At 34.0% G+C, this 23193-nt stretch overlaps 1 protein-coding gene across 10 annotated transcripts in view; it reads right to left on the reverse strand.

The window, feature by feature from the left end:
* NBEA (neurobeachin) overlaps positions 1–23193 on the reverse strand; it is a 453154-nt gene that overhangs the window by 270714 nt on the left and 159247 nt on the right. For 8 of the 10 annotated variants that reach the window (XM_039696621.1, XM_039696630.1, XM_039696623.1 and 5 more), the window contains 2 exons: positions 22583–22678; positions 10165–10603 (listed from right to left, as the gene is read on the reverse strand). In XM_039696621.1, the coding sequence (XP_039552555.1) occupies positions 10165–10603; positions 22583–22678 (535 nt within the window). The remainder of the gene's footprint in view (positions 1–10164; positions 10604–22582; positions 22679–23193) is intronic. The other 2 variants (XM_039696627.1, XM_039696628.1) reach the window with 1 other exon arrangement.

Here is a 23193-nt window from a genome sequence, read left to right on the forward strand (position 1 = left end):
TCAAGAAATTCCTTCAGTAGCTGCTTTGTTACACTTTTGTGTAAATATGATACCACATAATATTAAGGGTACTTTTTTCCTATATGTCTAAATCATCCATCTCCTGGATTTTAAAGACTGGTGGTGACAGTGTAGAAAACAATCCATGAGCATTTTTTTAGTTTGGTGTCTTTACAGGGTTGGCAGTTGAAGTCTCTGCATTCTGAACAACAGTTTACCCCTGCCCTGAAGCACATACTGTTAGAGAGGTAAGTTCAGGCATGTCCATGGGTTTTTGTCTCAGTCCATTTACATTAGGAGGAGATGAGTTTGAACAGTGCAAGAACTATTGATTAAGATAAGTGACCCTAAAATAATTGCTTTTGTCTGTAGTTAATAATCTTACAATCGCTACTCATATTAAGTGTTTACATAGCAGCAGCTACAGCTGAACAAAGCTGGGTCTACAGGGGTTAGATTAATCTGCTCCATAGCAGCATGAAATTTCCTAAAGCTACCCCCAATCTACATACCAAGATCTCTATTTCAATTAATACCTCAATCAAATATTTGAATTTGGGTTATAATACTGAATAAGTACTCAAAACCAAAGCCCTTTTAGTGTCATAAAAACACAAGAAGAAATTAGAGCTTGTTTATTAGGTGAGAGTGTTTCCCAATTATATTAATTTCAAAAGGAAACAAACTACTGTTATTACCCTCTACCTTTGTAGAGAATTTCAATAGAAAGGGTGAATGAAGAATGAATGGGAGTATTTTTATGCTAGAGCACAAGAAGGAAAGACATAGGAGGAAAAGGTGTATTAGACTGGCCTATTCTAATGGCACATGGATTATCAGGTCACCAAGACCACAGGCCAACATGTAGCTTCACAAGATGACCTTGCAGACAAACTGTGAAGACTGATGACTCAAAGAGCTTGGGAAGGACAGAGAGGTTGTTGGAAGGTCCATAAAAGTAAAAAAGGCATATACAAAACCTGGAAAGAGTGGCCAACATATGAAGAACACAACAGATGTGAGGAAGATGTGACAGCTGTCATCCCACATTCTCCATGCTATTGGAACAGATTCTGGACCATTTATCTGGATGCAAGCAGGAAGGATCCCTGACTGCTGGACAGACTCCTTATAGACACACGCTCATTTCAGGGTTTCCAAATGTAAGACAGTGTGAGTGAAAGACATGTATTTTATTTCAAGAAATACAATTTTCCCCTCATATGAAGTCTGGTATTAGTATCTGCTAAATTGGCAATACCATCTCTGTGGAAGTATTTCCTCTTTTCCTGCTATTTTTCTAAAGATGAAGCTAAATTCAAGGTCTTCCTCCTTATATTTAAACAGTTCAGTGGTTTTCCAGAGTGTCCAAAAGATCACCTAACTTTCTATAGCAAAGATCACACTCATTAGCTTTACTTCCCTAATAAGCGTAGTTTAGAACTGAAATACAGCTTCTGTAGCAAGGACAATCCTTCACATATCCCAGAGATATAATGTTCTACTCATAGTTGGCATTGTTTTGCGTATCCAAATCACCACATTAGGATAGGTCAGGTTCTATTAAATAACAAATTATCAAGAAATATCAATAGAAACCTCACTACCATAAGACTAGGGAACATCAGTGAGATGATATCATCCCAGACTGAAAGAAAATGCAGCTTTCTGACATGCCATACATGGTGACCTTGTCAAAATGTCTCATTCTTACTGATAAAACAAAATACAGTGAGTGAATACAGAATGACATTTAGATGAAACAGACAGAAGAATTGTATGAACAACACAACAGAGTGGTCAAAAATGTGAAAAACAATAAGCGGGACAGCAGAACAAGAAAGGTGAAAGAGAATGACTGCCCTTCAAGTAAATAAACTCTTCTTTTAACCAATCTAACCACTCCAACAGCACATAAAGTGAAAACAGGCAAATAAAAAAATCAGACTTCTGAAAGAAGCATTATACTTGAGCATAATAAGATTTGAGGAATGTATTTACTGTGATAGATGCTTCACATGTATCTGTCAGGCATTCAGGTTCTTTTTCATGAAGGAACAGAAATTTACAGACAAGAAGAAAAGGTTATATACAGGTCTGTATTTCATTTTAGGTCTTGCTTTGTAAAACATATTTCAGGCTCCTTAAATATTCCTAACTGGCCCATGGCTCCCTGAATCACAAAATCATGGTCTCAAATGGCTCACAATGGCGTAGCCAGCAATTACTTAGTAGTAATTGTCTGCAGAAACTGATTTTATTTCTGTGATCCTTCGATGGTTTTCAATCCTAAATATACCTGTGGCTCCTAATCACTGTTCCTTTACTATAAGTGTCCTTTACCAATTTTAAGCCTGAGCCTGAAGTCATCTTAATTCATATCATGCTTAAGATGAGTGTTGTTGATTCAACCCACATACTACTTATGCATTGCTGGTTCATTAAATAACCTCAGCAAATAGCTACAGGATTCTTCTGGGATTTAGAAATTTGCATGAAATAACTAGATAGAAAATAATACCATTAATGCATTGAAATGCAAAAAGAGAAAATGGAAATTAAAAAAAACCCACCACTTTCTCGAATTGACTTAAATATTTAGCTACACAGTGCTGGTGACACACAAATTATGCAGCTCTATATTTTCTCTTTCTCTGCAATTCACATTCTGTATCTCTTCTCCATTTTAAAATTTAAAGGCTTTCCAACTTAATCACTGTGGTCAACATAAAGGTCAGAGATAAGCCTTCAATACTGGATGTCTTGAGCTACCTATCTGAGCAGCAGCAATTAAATTAGAATCACTTTACTCTCCTGTGGGATATGTGAAACCTCTTAAGGCCGAATTAATATTCTTGCTCCTCCTTTCCTCCCCCGCAGCAGCAGAAAGCATGAGGATTTTTCAAGTATTCTTCAAAAGGCAGCACTGACTTCAGGCAAGTTTTTCATAGCATTGCTCTGTGTCAAACAGCAACTTCAGAGGTTTCAGAAGAAATCACATTAGAAAGTGGGTGGCAATTTTTCTGCTAAATTACATGCTACCTTGTTCCTACAGCTAGATTAACTTAATCTCTGAAAAGAAAGCTTAATATTCCTTCTCTGAAAGTTATTTATATTGGCCATATCTCTTTACATATCTAGTCCTCTATGAAACATTTATATTGTTGTTTACCCCCTGTACTTTCTGATTTCACCCCCAGATTCTGATCTGAGCCTACAATGTTACTAAGTATTAAGAACATATTCTGAATCCTACTTTAACCAACCACCTATTAGGCTAACTGCAGTAAGATAAGATACATCTGATACCAAAGAGGAAAGGTTTAACTCAGAGTAAACAGACATAGAGAAAAAAAGGGTATTAAAAACTGCGAAGCATACACATGAGTTGTAGAAGAGATATGGAAGGTTCACAGAAGGATGTAATTGTTGGGACTTATGCAAATGAAATATTAATGCTGATTATCCATGTATTATGGATTCTTTCAATCATTTGATTTCACACATGCACCAAAACCTCCAAATTTCAAAATACATGAAATGGTCCTAATCTACTAAACAAAAATTGCTTGTTTCTAACTACAAGAAAGTGAACCATCTCAGAGGAGGTTTTAGGACAAGGACATGAAGATCATTGATTCTCAATCTTGGATCAAACAGGAGTATTTATTCACAAAGAAATCCCATCCTTCCATCCAGAATAAATTACCTAAAGCATCTAAAATGATCAAAAATGCTGACAAAAACCAAGGAAAACATTAAAAGATAAAAAAGCTAATTATCAGGAAATATTAATGGTCTTGGCTAAATAGAGAAATGAGAAATGCTGGAAGTTTAATAGGTTTGAAGAAAGTGAATATAATCTAAGTGAACATGTTATGTATTTAATGTCAGGAACATCATCAAATATAGGAAAAAAACTCCAAAGGAACAATCAATGACATATAAATGAGTATAGGTGAGGAACATAGTCCTGTATATATATGCTGAAGAAAGGGAAGAAAAACAAAAAAAGGCTAAAAAGCTACAATCAGCTCTGTAAAAAAAGGCAGATAGGGATAAAGAGCAAGACAAAAATGCAGTTCCATTTTCATCTATATAGCCAGTTTTTCATCTATCTTCCATAAAGTAGGGAGATGCTGGTTTGTCCTCATCAGCTTCAGGCCAGGTATCCCTACAGTTCCATGTGTATGAATATGAAAAGGCTTACATTACACCAGTGATAAGAGATGTTTTGAAAGAGCTATCTGTGTATAGATTGCTAATTATAGATATGGGGAATATGATTACAACTTGATGAAAATAAATTGAGGGTTATTATACCAAATTTTGGTTGACTTGAACCTATTCATAAATTTAGGATGATTTTTTTTCTAAACAGCTGATGTGGCAATGAGATTTTCCTTCCTCTTTTATTATATTTACTAAATGAGTGACTGAGGCACTCTTCTAGGAATACAGACAATGCAACTTCAGCCCTCTTCCCTAACAGGATCTGAAACCACACCTCATTCTCTGGAGTGTATTTTTACTGCTATCTCAGAAAAATATATTCTAGAGAAGCTGTCAAGTATTTCCTTTGGACCAATCTCCATTGCACAAAGATAATGAAAATTACCTTGAGTGAACTGGAACCAGATGAGTCCTTTAATTCCCACACTACTGATTAGGTTTTTCATTCATACATTCACACACTATTGTGAAACCCAAAGTAATTGGGAATGCAGTGCCTAAGAACACACAGCACCTGTACCTGTCCTTTTTGATTCCTGGGAAAGTTGCTCTATTTTTCTTCAAATATTTATAATTAACTTTAAAAAGTAACCATTTTTGTTGGGAGAAAACTAAAGGGTATTTATCCATGATAAATTTTTAATAAGATTTCAGGTAAATCAAATAATCATTTTCCAGCAACCATCATTTGGAGAATCTAATGACTAACAGGAATATGGCCTCCTATTTAAACGACTTAGTAGACCACTGCATACTAATGATCTCCCAAAGGTGGCAAATCATACAACAGATAGACATTGAACCTCTCTATTTGAACCTTCAGTGCATCTTCTCTGTTCTTGCCATTTCCCATTCTATCAGTTAACTATAAAAAAAAGGAGGAAAAAAGAAAAAAAAACCACCCCACCACCGTATTCTAGCAAAATACATAGATTCTTTGAGTAATACTTCTAAATATAGCACACCTACATAAAATTAATCATATGTTTGAAGACCACCTGTCTCTGTATTAATGGGAAGGACATGTATGAGACCTGACTGGATCTCACAAGTTGTCCACCTTTTCTAACTAGCACTTTTAAAACTAGCCCCAAGGTCCTTCTGTCCGGGGAAAAAAAGAAAACAAACTGCAAAAATCAAAACTAAAATATTTCAAAGATATGTTCTCCAAAATATTCTCAAATACGTTCCCAAAGATTTCACCAAGTATGTAAACTAAGCAAACCCATAATTTTCCAATTTATGAAATTATAATGGATTAAAATGGAATCACATCTCTAATAGCAGCAAAAAACCCTGATCTTTTAATTTCTATGAACTCAAGATTTTCTGCTTATACAAGCATTCTTCCTATTGAAATAATTCTAATAACAGAAAATACATGTAAATCACCTCAGTTTGAAAAAATAATAAATGAGACAAAGCCACAAGCACTCTCAATTTCAATAATAGCACCCATGTAAGAAATTTAAGAAATTTCTACTAGAAAAAAGCAGAGAGTGAAGTGTAAGCTTCAAAATGCAATACTGAGTAGGATCTGAAAAAAATTCAAAAACCATAATGATCTAGGTTATATCTAGTGGGACCAATGTAAATTGACCAAAAAAAAAAGAAACAAGAAATCCCCAAACCCTAAAAATCAATAAGAGGGACTGAATTTTGTCAGATGGAAGATAAGAAGGCAAAAAGGAATTATTGGTGAGTTATGCTCCATTAGTTGCAAATCTAGGTGAAATCACCCTTTGTGTTTGCTTCTAAAAACGTCAACCTGGATGCCATTTTCAAGAAATTCAGTTTGACGTTAAAAGACATGTCATAACTTTGAGGATCCAGGCTCTTGTGTCCCAGAAATCTGTTTATATAGCTTATAATGTAATTACAGCTACCTTAAGACAGATGAGACAGAAGGCAGCAATATATTGAAAACTAATTGAAAAATGCAGTTGTCCAGAAGCACTTGTGGGGAAGAGGTCTCTGAAAAGCTGCTCTAAGCTTCAGAGTTTGAAGTGAAATTTTTGATGTTGTCACTCTCAATCTATTGAAGAGCTGACAGACAATCAAACCCGTCTGGCTGCCTGGCAGCTCATTTTGCTGGCAGGTGGCAAACAATTAGACACACCAATTTGTGCCTCCTGATGACATTAAAGCATGAAACTAAGTTGTATGCAGGGCCTAGTGATTTGTGTGAAAGCATTTCAAAAATAATACTCTTTGCCGTGGCAACTCATTTCAGACTGCCACCTCCCATTACGGCTTTGAGTGGTGAAGACGACAGACTTGAGTTACGTGCGGCGCAAGGCCGCTTCTGTTCAATCCGTCATCAGCGCCCCCCGAGACCTCAATCCCCTCCTTTCATCAATATCACCTCATCATTTACATTTGATAGCACTTGAACTGCTGCATACATTAGCTACACACAGCTCCCATTTGATAAAACATGCTGGGCACTTTTTCTGCTTTTATGTTTCATTTATGATTGCGCAAATTCCACGGGAGAATACGCGGTAGCCTGATACAAAGTGACTCTTATGGACTCATTAGCGGTGTACAATTAAAAGATCATACAGAGCAAAACACATATTAAATGCTAAAATATAGTTATCAATTTCAATTCTATTTACAGGAGTTTACTTCACATGGTGTTTACCTTTATCCATGATCATAATTAAAGAAAATTACCTCAACTGCTCTTTTGCTAGGCTCTCAGACATCCAAATGCAAAAAACCAAACAAACCAACAAAAATCTAACCTCAAAATGACGAAGAATGTCTTCAGATTAATGTGAAAAATACATTTCTCAAACCTAGATTTGCTTATAAATATGGAATCACTGTGCTTATTTTATAAAACCTGAAACAAATAGAATCTGACAAAACAATACACTCCATTGCTCATGGTTCTCCCCAGGGACAATAAAGATGACCAACAGCCACATTTCTCAGTGAAGTACCAAAAGCTGCATAAACTACAGCAACACAAGATCCTAGAGAAATATGTTTTACAGGTACAGTTTAGCTTTTAAAAAAACCCAAACAAACAGTTTGTTATTTAACTGTATTAGTAAACACAATCTCATTTATATGAACAAGTATGGAAAGATAATCCTGCTATAATTTCTTTTCAGTTTTTCAATAGTTATTGGGATCTACAGGAAATAAAATGTTCAGAAATCACCACTAGGCAAAATTCACGCTGCTTTGTCAATTAATACTTAAATTTGTTCAGGTATTATTTCAACATACTATTCAAATGTTTTCCCCCCATATAGTTGTTTCATCCCCCATGAAAAGTTATAGGGTCTGAATATAGCAGATCTGAATCTGCTCCACTTTCATAATTTGTAAAAGTGATACCATCATCATCCATATTTGATTCCAAATATTGTTACAGTGGTCAAATAAGTATTCTGGCAATAAGAAAAATCTTGCTTGAACAGTGAGCATCATTCAATAATGCAGCCAAGGAGTGGAACCAGTCAGTTGAGGTCTTAGTTGATGGGCTAAGAACATCTGTATTTTTACCAAGATGGCCACAGTTCAAAAACATTTGTTTAGTTGGATAAAAGAATGTAACATTTCACAGTCTGCTGGACTTGCCTGAACCTGCCATTTTCCCCTTCATAGCTGTTGGTTATAATAAAAATCATCATCTACCTCACTCACCAAAATCAGACAGCAGGGTCATTTATTTAAGAGAGGGAAAAAAAAATCACCAAAAATGATGTAAAAGTGAATTCTTTTGCCTAAACTTTACCCATTATCACTTTATTTTTTTTTTCTCTGAAGAAGTGAATGATTCCAAACGCTGAATGTACAATGTATGCTACCAAGATACAACATGGCAGTGCACGGGAAATCATCACATTTGGTTGACAGGGTAACAGGTCAGGGAAAAAACAAACCACTAAACTCATTAGCTGCTAAACTTATTAAGTATTAAATATCTATCAAAACTTATAAGCTCTAGACATAAGACACCTCAAATACTTCTCTAATTCTATATTATCTACTACTACTAATGATGTTCAAAAGGTACAAGCAGTCACATTGTTGTAAGAACAATTAAGTGGAGGTGCTCACATTAAATAAAGGTTATGACCAACTGACTGCAGGCCCTTGGAGTTTTTACTGCTTCCTTATAGGGCTATAATTTTAAAATGCACAGTAAAATTCACGTCTTCAATCACCTTCATGCCAAGTTTTCATGCCAAGTTCCCTCTAACAATGGCAAAGACATCTCATGAGACGATATGTTCCTTTTTAATTTAGGTGTCTGGCATTTTGTGAATCAACCACTGTTCTCTGAATGAAATATTTTTCTTATTAACCCAGGTAGAAATTTATATAAAGCAAACTTCTTTTTGCTGTTTACAGTTAAGATGTGATTATTTCTACAAGCAGCATGATGTTTTATACTGCTTAATGTACAAGCATGCATTCTGAAATATGGTGGTTCTTCACAGGGGAAAAATTCTTAACTGTATAGGAAGAAAAAAAAAATTTTCACTTCATATTGAAGTCAATCTAAAATAAAAATATGCATATTGATGAACTAAAAAAAATAACTTAATAAAAAAGCTCTTAAATGAGCTTTCTCTAGAAAACTCTTAAGACCGAAAATATTATTTAACACCTAAAATGTTAGAAAGGGATATATTCTTTGCTTCTAAAGAATATTTCACTTTTCCTATCTTGATCAAATCATCTTTCTTACAACAGACACTATCTGATTCTTAATCAAATTATTTCAGAAAAACGTTATTTATATATAGAGAGACAAGAAGACATCAGATTTTTTTATGGACCTCATAATGGAAAAGTACTTCACTTTTATTCTAAAATTCTGACATATCTTCTTGCACTTTACTGTTTATGTTATGTTGAAAACACTGAATATTATTTTTCTTAAGACTTAATAAAGATATTTATATTTTTGCAGGTTTTCTGTAAATATAGATTTTTTTTTTTCCTCATAAATCACAAGATAACTCTTTTCTGCCTTATTTTTTTTATTTCCTTCAGTGTTTTACTTGCCGGAACTTTACCTGAACCTGCCTGATAAACTAATACACTTTTAAGTTTTCAAGACATGTCTTAAATTGTCTTTAAGCCTTGATTCAATTTTTAACATTTTAAAAATATTTTTGTGAAGAAACTGAAAAGATGTAAAATACAACCACATCAACACTCACAGGACTTAGGTCTAAACTCACAATGGATGGGACTATACTTCTGGAAGGTTGCTTAGAATTCCACAACACCACAATCTCTGTTCAGGATGACTGAGAGGGACTGGACATTTAATGGCAAGTATATTCATTAGAAACTAGGAAGATACAGCCCAAGGGGAAAAAAAAATAAATAAAGAAACCAACAAAAAAGGACTCTCTGTGGAAATGTTTGTGAATTTAGTTTTAAGCATTAACTTCTGAGCTTTAACAGCTTCTTATTGAAAGACCTAAAAGGAAACTGGTTTCCACCATGACCAAGCAAACAATTTGCCATGGTCAAAGCATTTCAGTACCAGAAAACAGTTCAATGATGGATCTAATTAAGATTTAAGCCTTTGAAAAAAAATTCCACTGAATTTCTGCACAATCTGTTCTGTATCAGAAGATATTGCCCCTCCTTCTTCTCACTAAAATAGCATCTTAAAGAAAAAAAGATTTTATTGTACATATATTTCTTTGCAACAGGTTTTTTTTTCCCAAGTACTTCATAGAGTTTTATTCACTGCTAACAGAGAAGAACAAGGTGAATTACTTTTGTCTATACTATGTGGTCTGTTGGTAATGCAGAAAGAGAGACACAGTGCTGTTGTTTTTAACATACTATAATACCAACCAATAGTAGAACAACCTTCTTGAAGAAATAAAAGCCCTTCAAACTGCTGAATTACATCAATATAAAATAATAAGTCCAACCATATACCTGTCAAATGAGTGAAACTGCATGGGAAGAATAGCCTGAGCTTCTCTCTTCAGTGCAGGGTCTGGGTAAGGGATTGGATCTGGGCCACATTCTGCAATTTCAACAGGGGCTGCCACAAGACTTTTCAGTATTTCTTTGACATTGATTCCTTTACTTTGACTGATACTGGATATTGATGATGCAGGTTTCAGAATCTCACTGGGGCTTTCTGTTAAGCTCTCCTGAGATTTCTTCACTTCTGAAGACAAAGTAGACAACAGCTCACTCATAGCATCAGGACCAGTGCTGGTCTCCATGTCTGTCCCATTCAAAATATTTGGCATCTGTTCATCTCCTATTCCAGAATCTGTATGAGGAATAGAACTTTCCAGCTGAATATCTTCAACCGGTGTTGGTGTTTCTTTATCTTTGATGTTTTCTGGAAACACAGTTGGTGTCTCTGCAGCGAAACAGAGATTATGAACAAAATTTAGTTTGATATTTTCCCATAAAATATCATCGTAAGGTTTTTATATGACAGAAATGTGTTAGGCCACAAATAATGGTATTTGAACCTTAAAGATTCATTCTACATACAAAATATTTTACCTCCAACAGCTGTTTGGTATATAGACAGACTTGGAAGGAGCCCAGAATTGCATTATACAAACTCAGGGACGTTTAGAAATTACAGGCCACTACTCACACAGTAATCAAACAGCAAAATACTGCCAGCAAAAACAACACTAAAAAACACCTATCAACTGCAGAACTGTATTATCCTTGAGCCTACTAGAAGGGAAAATTGCAATCACTTATGCATTTGGATTACTGTAAAATTTACTTTTGTATTGCTGTAATCAAATATTAAGTTTGAATTCAAAAGAAAACTGCTAGACCATTTTTTAGCTTTGTGTTTTTTAAAAAATGTGTATTACATGCATTTCTACACACATCATTGCACTGAATACAGATTAATTTATACATGAAGGAAAAAAACCAAGCGTTATTATTGATTTTTAGATACCTCTTCTTTTCCCACAAAAGGTAAATTAAGTAATTCAAGAACAATTGATGAACAAAATAAATACAGCTTCATAGATATAGGCAAGTGAAATCTGTTGAGTTTGGAACACTTCCAGATTGAAAAGGATTCTACAGCATCTTGTAACCGAGAAGACCATACCTCTATTAATTACTTCAGTGAAACAGACACAAAATCTTTATTAAATAAGAATAAGTTGCTATGTTTAGACAAAAGTCAGCTAGAGTTGTAACTTACATCCTAATTTTTTTAGAGAAAGACAAATTGGGTTATTCTTGTTAACAAAATGCTTTCCTAGATTATTTTAAAACTGCATTATTTCTCATTAAATTACTTGTCTTGATTACAAAATTTAGCTGTCCTATCTATTAAATAAGAACACTTTTTTAATGGGTCTGATACAGTGGTTTAGATATTATGGGTAATATTTTTGGCGTATTTGAATAAAGCCCTATTACCAAAAAAATGCGCTTCAGAAATGTAACTTTAATAACAATCTCGTATCTCACTATTGATTTTTTGTTACAGTCAGATAAAAAATACCTATTTAGCATGTGGGCACATACATGTACACATAAAAAAAAATCTGCAAGAGACTATTTATGTGTTTCAACTAATGGTCATGTAAACTTCTTCATATGTACAAGTAGTAAGAAAGAACAGAAGAGGCTTTTAAAAAGATGATGCATAATCACCCATTATAAAGGAGCATTGTTTTCTTCTTTTAAGAGCCATAAACACTGAAGCCACTTCCTTCTTTTTCTCTTAAGTGCCTTAAACACATCTTATCAAATAGATATGAGCTCTTTGTGAAGCAGGAAGTAGAAACTGGATTTATGAGCTGCATCAAATGCATTTAGCATCTGCCAGGTCAGGAAGCAAAAAGATCCGTATCTACTTAGTACTGCCTATATTTGGCACAGAAAGACATCTGATCCACAGAATGATGCTAATGAATTTTCTGCTTGTCTGTTTAAACTCCATCCATACAAAGATAACACTTCTCAACTGAAGGGAAGATTAGTACTGGACAGCCAGTAAAGCAGGTTGCTGCCCATGAAATGTATGGTGAATAAAATGGCATAAGGCTCCATTATTATGCAAATGAAAAGAGGGCACTGAAAAGAGAGGATGGTCCACTACATGGTGAAGTTAGGTTACACCCAACCTCAATTTCCATTAAGGTCAACAATGCTGAACAGAAAACCTGATAGAAATACAGTGGAAAGTCAACTACCTTGAGTAAACCAGAAGAAAGATTTTAACACATTAAAATCTGTAGTAATGAACTGATACTAAGACTATTTTGAAAGAAATATCCATGATATTACTGGTCTAGTAGTAGGCATTTTTTGCCAAACTGATGACTGGAGATAGTAACACATCACTGGAAAAGACCATACAATGTTTCTCTTTTTAAGAGATAGGGAAAAAAATTATCTGGAGAACTGCAAATATTCAGCAGAAAGCAAGATTTCAGGATTTATTTTGGAGTAAAGAATAGTAATGGAATGCAATGAGACTAATTTTAAAAATGTCTTTCTTAAAAGAGCTTTTCAATACTTATTGTTCAGAGAAAGTAGGGTCAATATAGTAAACTCAGTAAAGCTGAGGTTGTCACAACAGATTGTAATTTAGTCATGAGCCCCAGGAAATAGAATGTGGGAAAAGGGACTGGCTAAGAAGGAGCCATCAGTTACTTTTGAAAGAAAAGTCTATCACACTGAGCAAAACTACCATGGGAGTTATTTTGTTCAAATTTTGAAAAAAGAGTTGAGGTGAAAACATTGTGGTGAAATTTGATGACAAAATTAAGAGGTGCAACTGATGGTCACAGAAGCAGTATTATTAGAAGGCATTATGGCAGAACTGCAAATTACATTTAATAGTGAAAAGCTTTGTGAAGATCTAGTGAAGGTCACAGAGCTTCCCATTATAACTGGAATTCATCTTTGGTAAACGACTGATGAGAAGGATTTGGATACATCAATTAGTGGGTAACTGTTTAGTTACCAATACAATACTATCACAGAAAAGGCAAATGTGGCTCCAAACTATTTTTAATACATAGTTCCTGCAACAGCTAAGCATTAACAGCATTAGAGAAGGCTCTGGAAGGATTCATTATGTAATACTGTGTATGTCTTCATAATCCAGAAATGTGGAGGTGCCACTATGGAGATACATAGTGATCTACTCTTGCAGAGAAGAGCTTGGCTGACACAGTCTGGCCAAACTGATACTGAAAAGTTATACAACAGCTATCACAAGCTGTAGATGAAAATTAAAAAAAAAACAAACCCAAAATGGGATGACAGGGTTGGCACAAGAAAACCAGTGTAAACTCACCATGAATAAATTTTAGTTTGCAAAGTGACAGTCATCAAGATATAATTAAGGTTATGGAGACGCTTTCCAATCAGCATAGCATGTTAAAAAAAATAGAACTAATCTTGAGATGCTATAAATAGGACTGTACTTAATTAATCAGCAGGTGACTTGCAAACCTTTGTTCCTAAATGAAAATAAAACAATGGGAGGCCTGCACCATTTGATGCTAAAAATGGAAGTAAAATTATATTTGTGGACATAAAATTTCAGTATGACATACTATAAAGTACATAACACTTATTGGAAGGATTTAGGGAAAAAAATATCAAAGGAAGTTAGTTTAAATTCAAGCAATTGTATGGGTACTTGATTTACACAAAAATCAGATTTGTATCTTTACTTTTTTTGCTGTGTGTATCCCCAATACCTAATACAAATATGCTACACTAAGCCAATTCAGCTGAGTCTGATTTATCGCTATGAATAACAATATCTAAAAACTACTAAGTGGAGCGCATTAACTCTCATTTTTAAAACATCAAACAAGCTAAATGAATAAGGGTTTAGAATGTTCCATTTACATTTTGTGCCTTAAGGAAAAATAAATTAAGAGCTATTAAGACTTCTTAACTATCTTTCAGGTAAGAACCCCAGCAAATTAGGATATGTAAAATCCACATAAATATGGGTGAAAAAATGTATTTTAAGACCTTCTTGATCAGCATTATTATTATTACTAGTATTACTTTAGGTAAATGGTAAACTTCTTATCATAGGTCACAATATCCAAGCAGTTTTAGTTATAAAACTAGATTTCTCTAAGTTCTGTTCCATATTCTTTTACACCATGTCTTAGCACTTCTGTTGTCTTCTGAATTTTATGCAGAAATAAATACTGATTCATAAAGTAATTTAGAAAATTCTTAAACCAGAAATATCTATTATTTTATAAAAATCCTAAATACTTAAAGCAACTTAGCAAAATAGTAAACATGAACAGAAGCTGTTTACATCTGTCCATGTTCTAACACTGTGACAGTAAGACACTAAATTTTCAGCAAACCTCATCAGTTTTCTACAGCACAAGGCCATGTCAGTAGACAAAGCAGAATCATTACTAGATCTAGTGATCTTAACCCTGTCAGAAACAGGCAGTTGGAAGCCAGATGCCTCCTTCTTACTGTTTTTCATTCTAACTAATGAGTTCATCTACTACATTATGGGAAAAATATGGGCCTAAGTTAACTAAATGACATATTGTATATCTGGTGACCTCATCCGTCACGCTCCTTCCCTAAAATATCTTGTTTGCTTGTGATTTATGAAGTGTATTGTAATTGTTTTAACCTACTGAGTTAGCTAAATAGCTCTTGCACTGCTTCCATATGGCTAAAAAATACAACCCACACTCCCCCTGTTTATTAACCTAATAATGAGCCGTTTCGTATGTAAGGCAAATACACACAATTTTGTCATTATTAAAAATGATTATACAAATCACACTTTTAATATTTACTTTAAAAAGATGGAAAAAAATAAAGTGTATATTACTGTAATCTTCCTGTCTTTTTCATAGTGTTAAATCTCTCTTCTAGAAAAAAATGTGCTGAAATTTTTCAAAAGTAAGGTGAATGAAAATGATTTTTTAAATTGCTTAAAATATGGCTGAAAAAATACTGGGAAGTGATACTATCCCAAACACTTGTCAAATTTCTGCTGTAAACAATAGAGAAATATTTGGCACTGGAAGGGTTCGGGCAATCTTGATATAGGACTTGCCACCACCTTTTTCTGCATTTGTGCTGAAAAAATTATGAGTTGTTTTCTGCATAGTTATCTTAAAGCTCTGGTGATAACCTTAATAGTTGCCTTTTATAAACCCTTTATAGTTTTCTACAAACTTCCAGAAACAGCACCCTACAAGCTGAAAATGCTTTCAATTCCATGAAGGCAGTGATATTACAGCTTCCTCCATAGGTGGAAGAGTCAACTAATCAGTTTCTAAACTCCAGGCCATAAAGACAGAGTGGAAAAATTATTCCCGGCAACATCAGTCAACTAATTTTCATGTGTAAGAAGCAGCATGATTAAACTGAGATGAGAAACTAAATATGGGAACAGAATCAAAGAGTAATAAGGGTCTGATTTAAAGGTACATTGAGAGAAGTAAGCAAGAACAAGCTTGCAATAGAAATGTCACTGGAGGTTGAGGCACAGTGGTGAGAAGAATTCACCTAAAAGAAGCATTGAGATTCTAAGCTGCTCTCTATCTGCTACTCAGGACGTTCTCTTCTGTTGGCATTTCTATTTCCTTGTGAAAGTTTAAAGTTTTTACCAGAGTGAAAATTCCCTTTATAATGATTCTGATTGTGGCCCAACCGTGTAGAATCTAGATGGTCTAGAATTTTGGCAGCTTGGCTGGTATTAATCTTCATGTAACTATGCATTAATAGGCAAATTTGGTCATGTTCCACTAACAGACTTCATGGAGTTCTGTTATTTCTGTGGCTAAGTAACATGAACAACACTGAGAGCAGAACTCATTTGCTGTTCTAAAATATTTTTAAACAAGTTTCTTTGTAAATTGTATTATTAAAATGTGAGGGAAAAGAGCCTGGCTTAGGGTTACAATTTTCCATTCTTTCACTATCAGCCTTTCATCTGCAGAAACATTTGATAAATGCAGACTGCTTTTAGCCTGCATCTGTTATTTAGCCAACACATTTATCCAGATTTCTGAAATTCCTGTCAGACCAAACACTGTCCCTTTCCTTCCACAAGGACAGCAGTGCAGATTCTGCTGTCCAACAGCATGCCGCTACATGTGCACATGAAGAGGTGAAAGTAGACACATGCCATGGCAACCTCTGGCTGGCAAGAGGAAAAGCCACAAGTAGGATACCTCAGGGCTCTGATATGTGTGTCTGAGGGCAAAAGAAGCACAGCTGAAAATGAGGGGACTGAAGAAAGTCAGATAGGAAATACTCTGGGGTGGGTTGTCAATTGGAAGGGCGTAGATCTTGGTACAGGAGATTTATGATAGAGGGTGGGAATTTTCCTTTTAGCCAGTATGGATTTGTGCGAAGGGATGTGGCTGCCAACCAGGAAAAGCAGAGAGGCACTAAAATGGGAGAGGAATAGAGCAGGAGAGACTTAGGGTGGGGAAATCAAGATTGAGTAGTGATTGAAGAGGACAGTTATCATCAGCCTCTGTTCACAGCTGGACATGTGTAAATGCACGTCTTCTCTTTTTGTTCACTGGAAATCTCTTCTATGTGCTCAAATTCATCAAAAGTTTTATCATTTGTTTCTTTTCCTGCAGTCATTAAGGCAGGCCATACCTACCTTGACCATAGAAAGGACACTGAAAGAGATATTTATGACAGACACAACCTCTTGATCTGTTTAGGCACTGTCTTTAATCAATGTCTTAATTCTTCTTTACTACTCAAAGGTTTTCACTCAGTGTTTGATGGATAAGACATCAGTCTGATTGATTACCTGGCTGCCAAACAAAATGTCCTAAGCCAATGCATTACCAAGATATTAACTAAAATATATGAAAAAGATACAATGAAAATGAGAAAATGAGAAGTCACATTAAAGAAATGTTAGCTTTAGAGTAAGCCAGGTATTTATATTTTGAAACAAAATCGGAATGGAAATTATGAACAATATGGTCATGTTTTTTCCCCCCTTGGTGAATTTCCTTAGTTTTTTCAGTTTATATTTTTATTCACTTATTTTATATTGTGTAAACTCAAAATTAAAAAAATATTTTAGAGGTACTTATGATAATATCTGTATTTCTGATGCATGCTGAGGAAAGATGGTGGTTTTTTAATTCGACATTTCTTAAAAATGAAATAAAATCTCTCACATGGGTTACAACATTCAGCAACAAAAATTAACACTGGAGCACAGAGAATGTTCCATATAGGCAAGGAAACATATGAAAACATTTTAAGCACTACTTTTTTAAAAAACTAAAATTTATTAAAAAAACTTTTAAAACATCTGTAACTTGCACAAACAATGAAAAAAATGAAAAAAAATCCCTATTACAACTGCTTCATGCATACCTAATGACGGATCGATTAATAATGAAATATATGTGCAAACATTTCCTATGATGACTTAAGTAGCTGGAAAAGGGCAATAAATAATAGATTAAGATGTATTCATTATTATCTCAAGGTCTTCAAATGCATGTCTTTTCAGATGTAGTTGGAATAAGGAGCATATGTTGCATCAGAAGAGCAGCAGGATTATTTTGCGCAGCAGGCAGAAATTCAATAGAATTGGTATTTTTTTGATAATGATGATTATCATCCATGCTCCTTATAGCCTTCTCCTTTCTTGGAAACATATATACAACTAGATTTTGAGGAGGATGGAGACATGAGTTTTGTCAGGACTACCTGAGGCAAACAATATTTTCACAGGCAATGGAAATTAGTCCTTCAGTCCACTTTGTATACTTAGGCTGCTATTCTAATGCAAAATAGTTTGAAAATAGTCAGGAAATCTCTATGCTACTACACTAGAAATATGAACAACAGTGTAATTCCCACAGTACTATATACCTAGTAGACCTGAAAAACTGGATATTTGTCTTCAAAGAGAAAGCTGTTTCTGCAACATTTTAATATAGTTCGTTCTGTCAAGAAAAATAAATCAACAGCTTCCAGGCCATCTGCACCACATATCTTTAAGAAATCTATTAATTTACAGTGCTTTCGGAAAAATACAGGCAGTGATAGCAAGTGAATGGAAAAGTCAATCAATTTTTGACAGAAGTTTCTGATAACCTACATCCTGATTTGCTTCACACAATATACTATAAACTAAATTGCACTGTTGCCATGCTTTCATTTCTGAAACACTCCTGAATAATGCAAATGGTAACATCAATTTTCAACTGAAAATATATACTTGTTACTTGGTTAATATTAATTGTGTTCTCAGTAATTAATAGAATGTTAGCTGACGTGTAAACAGGAAAAAAAAAACTATTCACACTTTTCTACTGTTGGAGATGTGGAAACACTCTTGAGACAACACTGCTGAAATGAATAGTTCAATAAACCTTGAAGGTAAGCAAGGACATCTTCAATAGCAACCAGAAGTGGAAAAACTAATTTCAAGTTATCCTGACCACTATAGCTATATCTATTTGAAATTGGTAGCTGTAATTTGAAACGTTTACTTGGTTTTACATGGTAAGGCTTATCAGCTGTTATTAGCAGAAAGTACCACGCTCCTCTGTCTCTCCTCTTATTCTGATGGAAAGGTATTTCTCCCTCAAAGTATGTACTGATTACCCTCTGCCTGGCAAGAGAAAAGGCTACTCTTAATTTTTGTGTCTCTAGTTCCACATCTTCCAGACATAACACAGATACATACCTACCAGGTTTGGGAAAATATCCGTATCTAAGCAGAGAAATTAACAGAGAACAGACCAATATTTTCTAAACTATTCCAATTGTTAATTTCAGAAATGAAAATTTTGGCATTTTATGCTAAGCTTAGAAGGATAGCTCTTGCTAACCAGTATATGGACACCAAAAACCAATATTTTCTAAACTATTCCAATTGCTCCCATTTCAGAAATGAAAATTTTGGCATTTTATGCTAAGCTTAGAAGGATAGCTCTTGCTAACCAGTATATGGACACCAACAACATCTTGACTAACACAGTTGTATCCATGAACATATATTAAAAAAATTATAGATGTGGATGGGGATATTAATAAGGCACATAATGTCATTATTGGATTAAGTGCCTAACATCAAAGAATTTGATTTCAGCTTTTTTTGTAAACCAATGTTTGTGTCTGGAGTTTGTTTATGCCATAACACAGGAGTCAGGATTGATCTGACCAAGACAGAGATCTACAGTGAGAGCTATAGCGAATTAAGAAGGACTGGCATTTCTAGTGACCAGTAGATCTCAAAGCAGGTCAGATGAACTGTTCCCTAAATGTGCCCTAACCTCTCTTCACCTATTTTTAAGGGAGATGAACATGACTATCTCAAATATTGATTTACTACTAATACTTTCCAGAAAGTAGAACTGATGCATGACTGATGATTTTGAGATAAAACCCTGAAAATCCAGGACAGAGATTTTGGTCAATAATTTTTAACGTTATTCTAATATTTACTAAATCTCCCTATTTAATTAATTAATAAAATTTTAATTTAATTATTTCTTTGGTATTTTGAACAGGAAGAAGCAAGTCTGCAGCATTTACTTTTGTAGGACTTCAGATGCAAGAGAAAAGTTCTGATCTGCCATTTCCCTTAAGACTCTGGTAAATAATTACTTCAAAGTGTAATGCTATATATGACCTAAATTGAGGGGAGAGAACTTTCTCTTAATTTTGCAAGATCTGCTTTGTCTGACTACATACTGACTAATTTGTAAGTACTGAAGACCCTTTAAAGTTATTGGAAACAAGGAGGAGAAACATAAGCACTTTCAACAAACTTATGATGAGAGTAAATCTACAGATAAAGACATATTTTTCTCTCCCCATGGGTCAAGTTAGAAGGAAAAATAAATACAGATTTATAGAATATTATAAAGAAATATTTTTATTGTTAAATGGTAGTCATGGACACTACTGTAATAGTTTTTCCTTCCTGAGTGTGACCTTGAGCGATATCTGAATAATAGTAAAAGAAACATTATTTTGCCATCTACAAACATTTGTAAGGGTAGAATATATTTCCCCGCAAAATATATTTTTAGGTCTTTTATTTCAATACTATCTTTTATTTCTATCCAGTAATATCAACAAAGAAGGCAAAGTTTAATATTTTTTATGATGATAATGGAAGAGTATAATATCAAATAAAATTGTAAAATTCTCATAACCCACACTTGACACCAGCTGCAGTTTCTCATAGGAAGCATTTGCTGATCACATACTGTAATGTACTTGAGACAAGTAGGGTCTCAGACAGATTTAAATAGATTTTAACTAAAAATATTGCCCCACACAATGGAAAAAAAAACGTAAGAATTTTACAAAGAACAAAATCATTATCTTAAATACTGATAATATAGATAATTCTATCTTAACCTTTCCCTGGTAACTTTCCTGGTCAGATAATTAGATTCTACTAAAAATGGATAAATGGTTTTCTTTTAAGGAGTCAAGCCCTCTTCCTGAATTAAATAGATCTTTTCCAGTACAGTTCTAACAATTATGATACTACTTGCTTGATAAAAGAAGAAAAAATTCTTTATATCCATCTAGTGCCATATGGAATGAATAAAATATGTCTTCACTTCCAAGTAACAACCAAATTTCTATCAATTTTTTAGTAAGTATGACTTTGCTTTAAAAATGTGTTGTTAATTTTAAAGGCTACATTAAACCACTTTGTATTAAGTAAAAATACCTTAAAATTTAAAATCATATTCAAAAATTACATTTGCTGCCAATATCTGAAAGCAAGTCAGGTCACTGAAAAAACCCAACTGGCTTATGCACTGGAATCAAGGATTCTCTTGAAATGACAAATACGTTTTATATTCTGGCCTTTTATGACAGCATTTGCAATTTTTTTTAATTTAATTTTTTGCTGATGTTCCAAACTGAGGAACTGTGTTAACAATATAAAAAGTGGAATTATTTTTCCTCCAATGGGTAAAGCTGTAAAGAATATGAGACTGACATAAGACTCAGACACTGAAAACACTTAAGGATCTGATGATATCAACAAATAACTAACCACAGATAACATTTCCTTTACTGAATAATTTATTTCTAAAGCCAAACCACTTTTCTTTCTAACCTGCTTAGACTTTCAATGTAGCTCTATTGAACCATTTCTAAACCAAAACTATGTTGAACTTAAGGTAAAACAAGTACAATAGATAATAATATTACTATTGAGCAATAAAAGTTTTCTTCTTTGTATGGCAGACAATCTTATGAATCAAAATCACAAACCCTGGTTTGCACTGTTAAAAATTAAAGCAATTTATAATATACATACATCAAATTTATACATACATACACATATCAAAGCTCAAAAAATGCCAGATTAACACAGTAATAGTTCAAGTTGATGTAATAAATGTTTTAACAGAATACTCCCAGAACAGCATATGACAAGCATGTCACCTTATTACTCAAGTATAATGTCAATTATTGTTTTCTTTACAAATTGTATGCATTCTAAATCAATTATGCTTTTTAAAAATTGTCTTTTTACCCAATGAGACTTTATAAAATTATATCACGGACATTTTCATCAAATTAATTTCTTAAAATTCTTTTACATTCTGTGTTTACAGCACATTGCATGCAAATAATTGTGGAAATGTACATGCAAACTTGGCTAAAGTTACATTCTGGTGACCCTCTCTTTTTCAAGAACAGACAAAAACCCCCATGTTCCTACCTTACTGAGTATCTATTAAAACATACAAACAAGCAAAACAAAACAAATCAGGCCCAAAACATATAATAGTTGCTTTGGTAGAAAACTTGGTTTCCTTCAAGAAAAACACAGCACAGCACATTAAGTAACAGGCATAAATAATTCACATACAGTATCAGAGGTTTACATACCATCAGGAAGGCAAGAAAAAAAGCGAGAAAGGAAGGCAAAAGAACAGGAAAAGATACAGGGAAAGGGAATACTACAAAACTACTTTATACTTCATGTGGTATGCAATATTTTCAAAACAGGCCTGATTTTATTTTCATGGGCCTAATATTGTAGCAGAATAACCACAAACCCAAAGCATTTAAATTTTCCTATATACATTCCCTTCTCGTGACTGTTTTTCTTTCGGGTTTTTTTAGTAGTTACATTTTATTTTATAATAATTAAAGATAAGAAATTGTTGTGAAAGTGGGAGAGACACTTCCTAGAAAAATGTAGGCAGGAAGTTAAAATTTTAAAGGTGTCATCAGGTCTGATCTCCATGTAACCTGAGGCGTATACTTATTTATCAACAGTAACATCACATTTAGTTCTTGAAGTGCATTACATTAAATAAGAACACCCAAACAGGTTAGGAGATGATGTTAATATTACCTTTGTAAAATGAGTGGGCAAAGCTCTGCTCAGGAATTAACTTGGCAAGGAATCCATGGTTCAAACTTGGGTGAGGGATAGATGGTATGACCACAACTGTGGAGAAAATCATGGAATCAAATGTGAGCCAGCTAGTATTCATGTGTGGCCTGGTCCACTGTGGATCCATGACAGATATCCTATCTCATTGAAACATGCAAATATGGTATTACCAAAAAAAAAAAAAAAAAAAAAGGCTTCTAGTATTCATGTGTGGCCTGGTCCACTGTGGATCCATGACAGATATCCTATCTCATTGTAACATGCAAATATGGTATTACCAACAAAAAAAAAAAAAAAAAAAAAAAAGGCATTTCTAAAAGAAAAAAAAACAATTTCCTTATCAAGAGATAGGAAACAGCATACCTATTATTTGGGCACTTCACAAGAGCAACATTTATAAGGAAAAAGACACAGATAGATATATACAAGCAAATAGGCAAGACAATAATGGATGAAAGTAGCAGTTTCTTAGTTCAGAACCATAATGTTAAATCAGAAAGGCAAAAAGAATTATGAATTCTCTTAACTGGCTGTTTATGTAGTATTTTTCAAATGGGAAGCCTACAAGC

Source organism: Passer montanus, unplaced genomic scaffold, assembly GCF_014805655.1.
Source record: "Passer montanus isolate IOZ18808 unplaced genomic scaffold, ASM1480565v1 scaffold99, whole genome shotgun sequence".
Taxonomy (NCBI): Eukaryota; Metazoa; Chordata; class Aves; order Passeriformes; family Passeridae; genus Passer; species Passer montanus.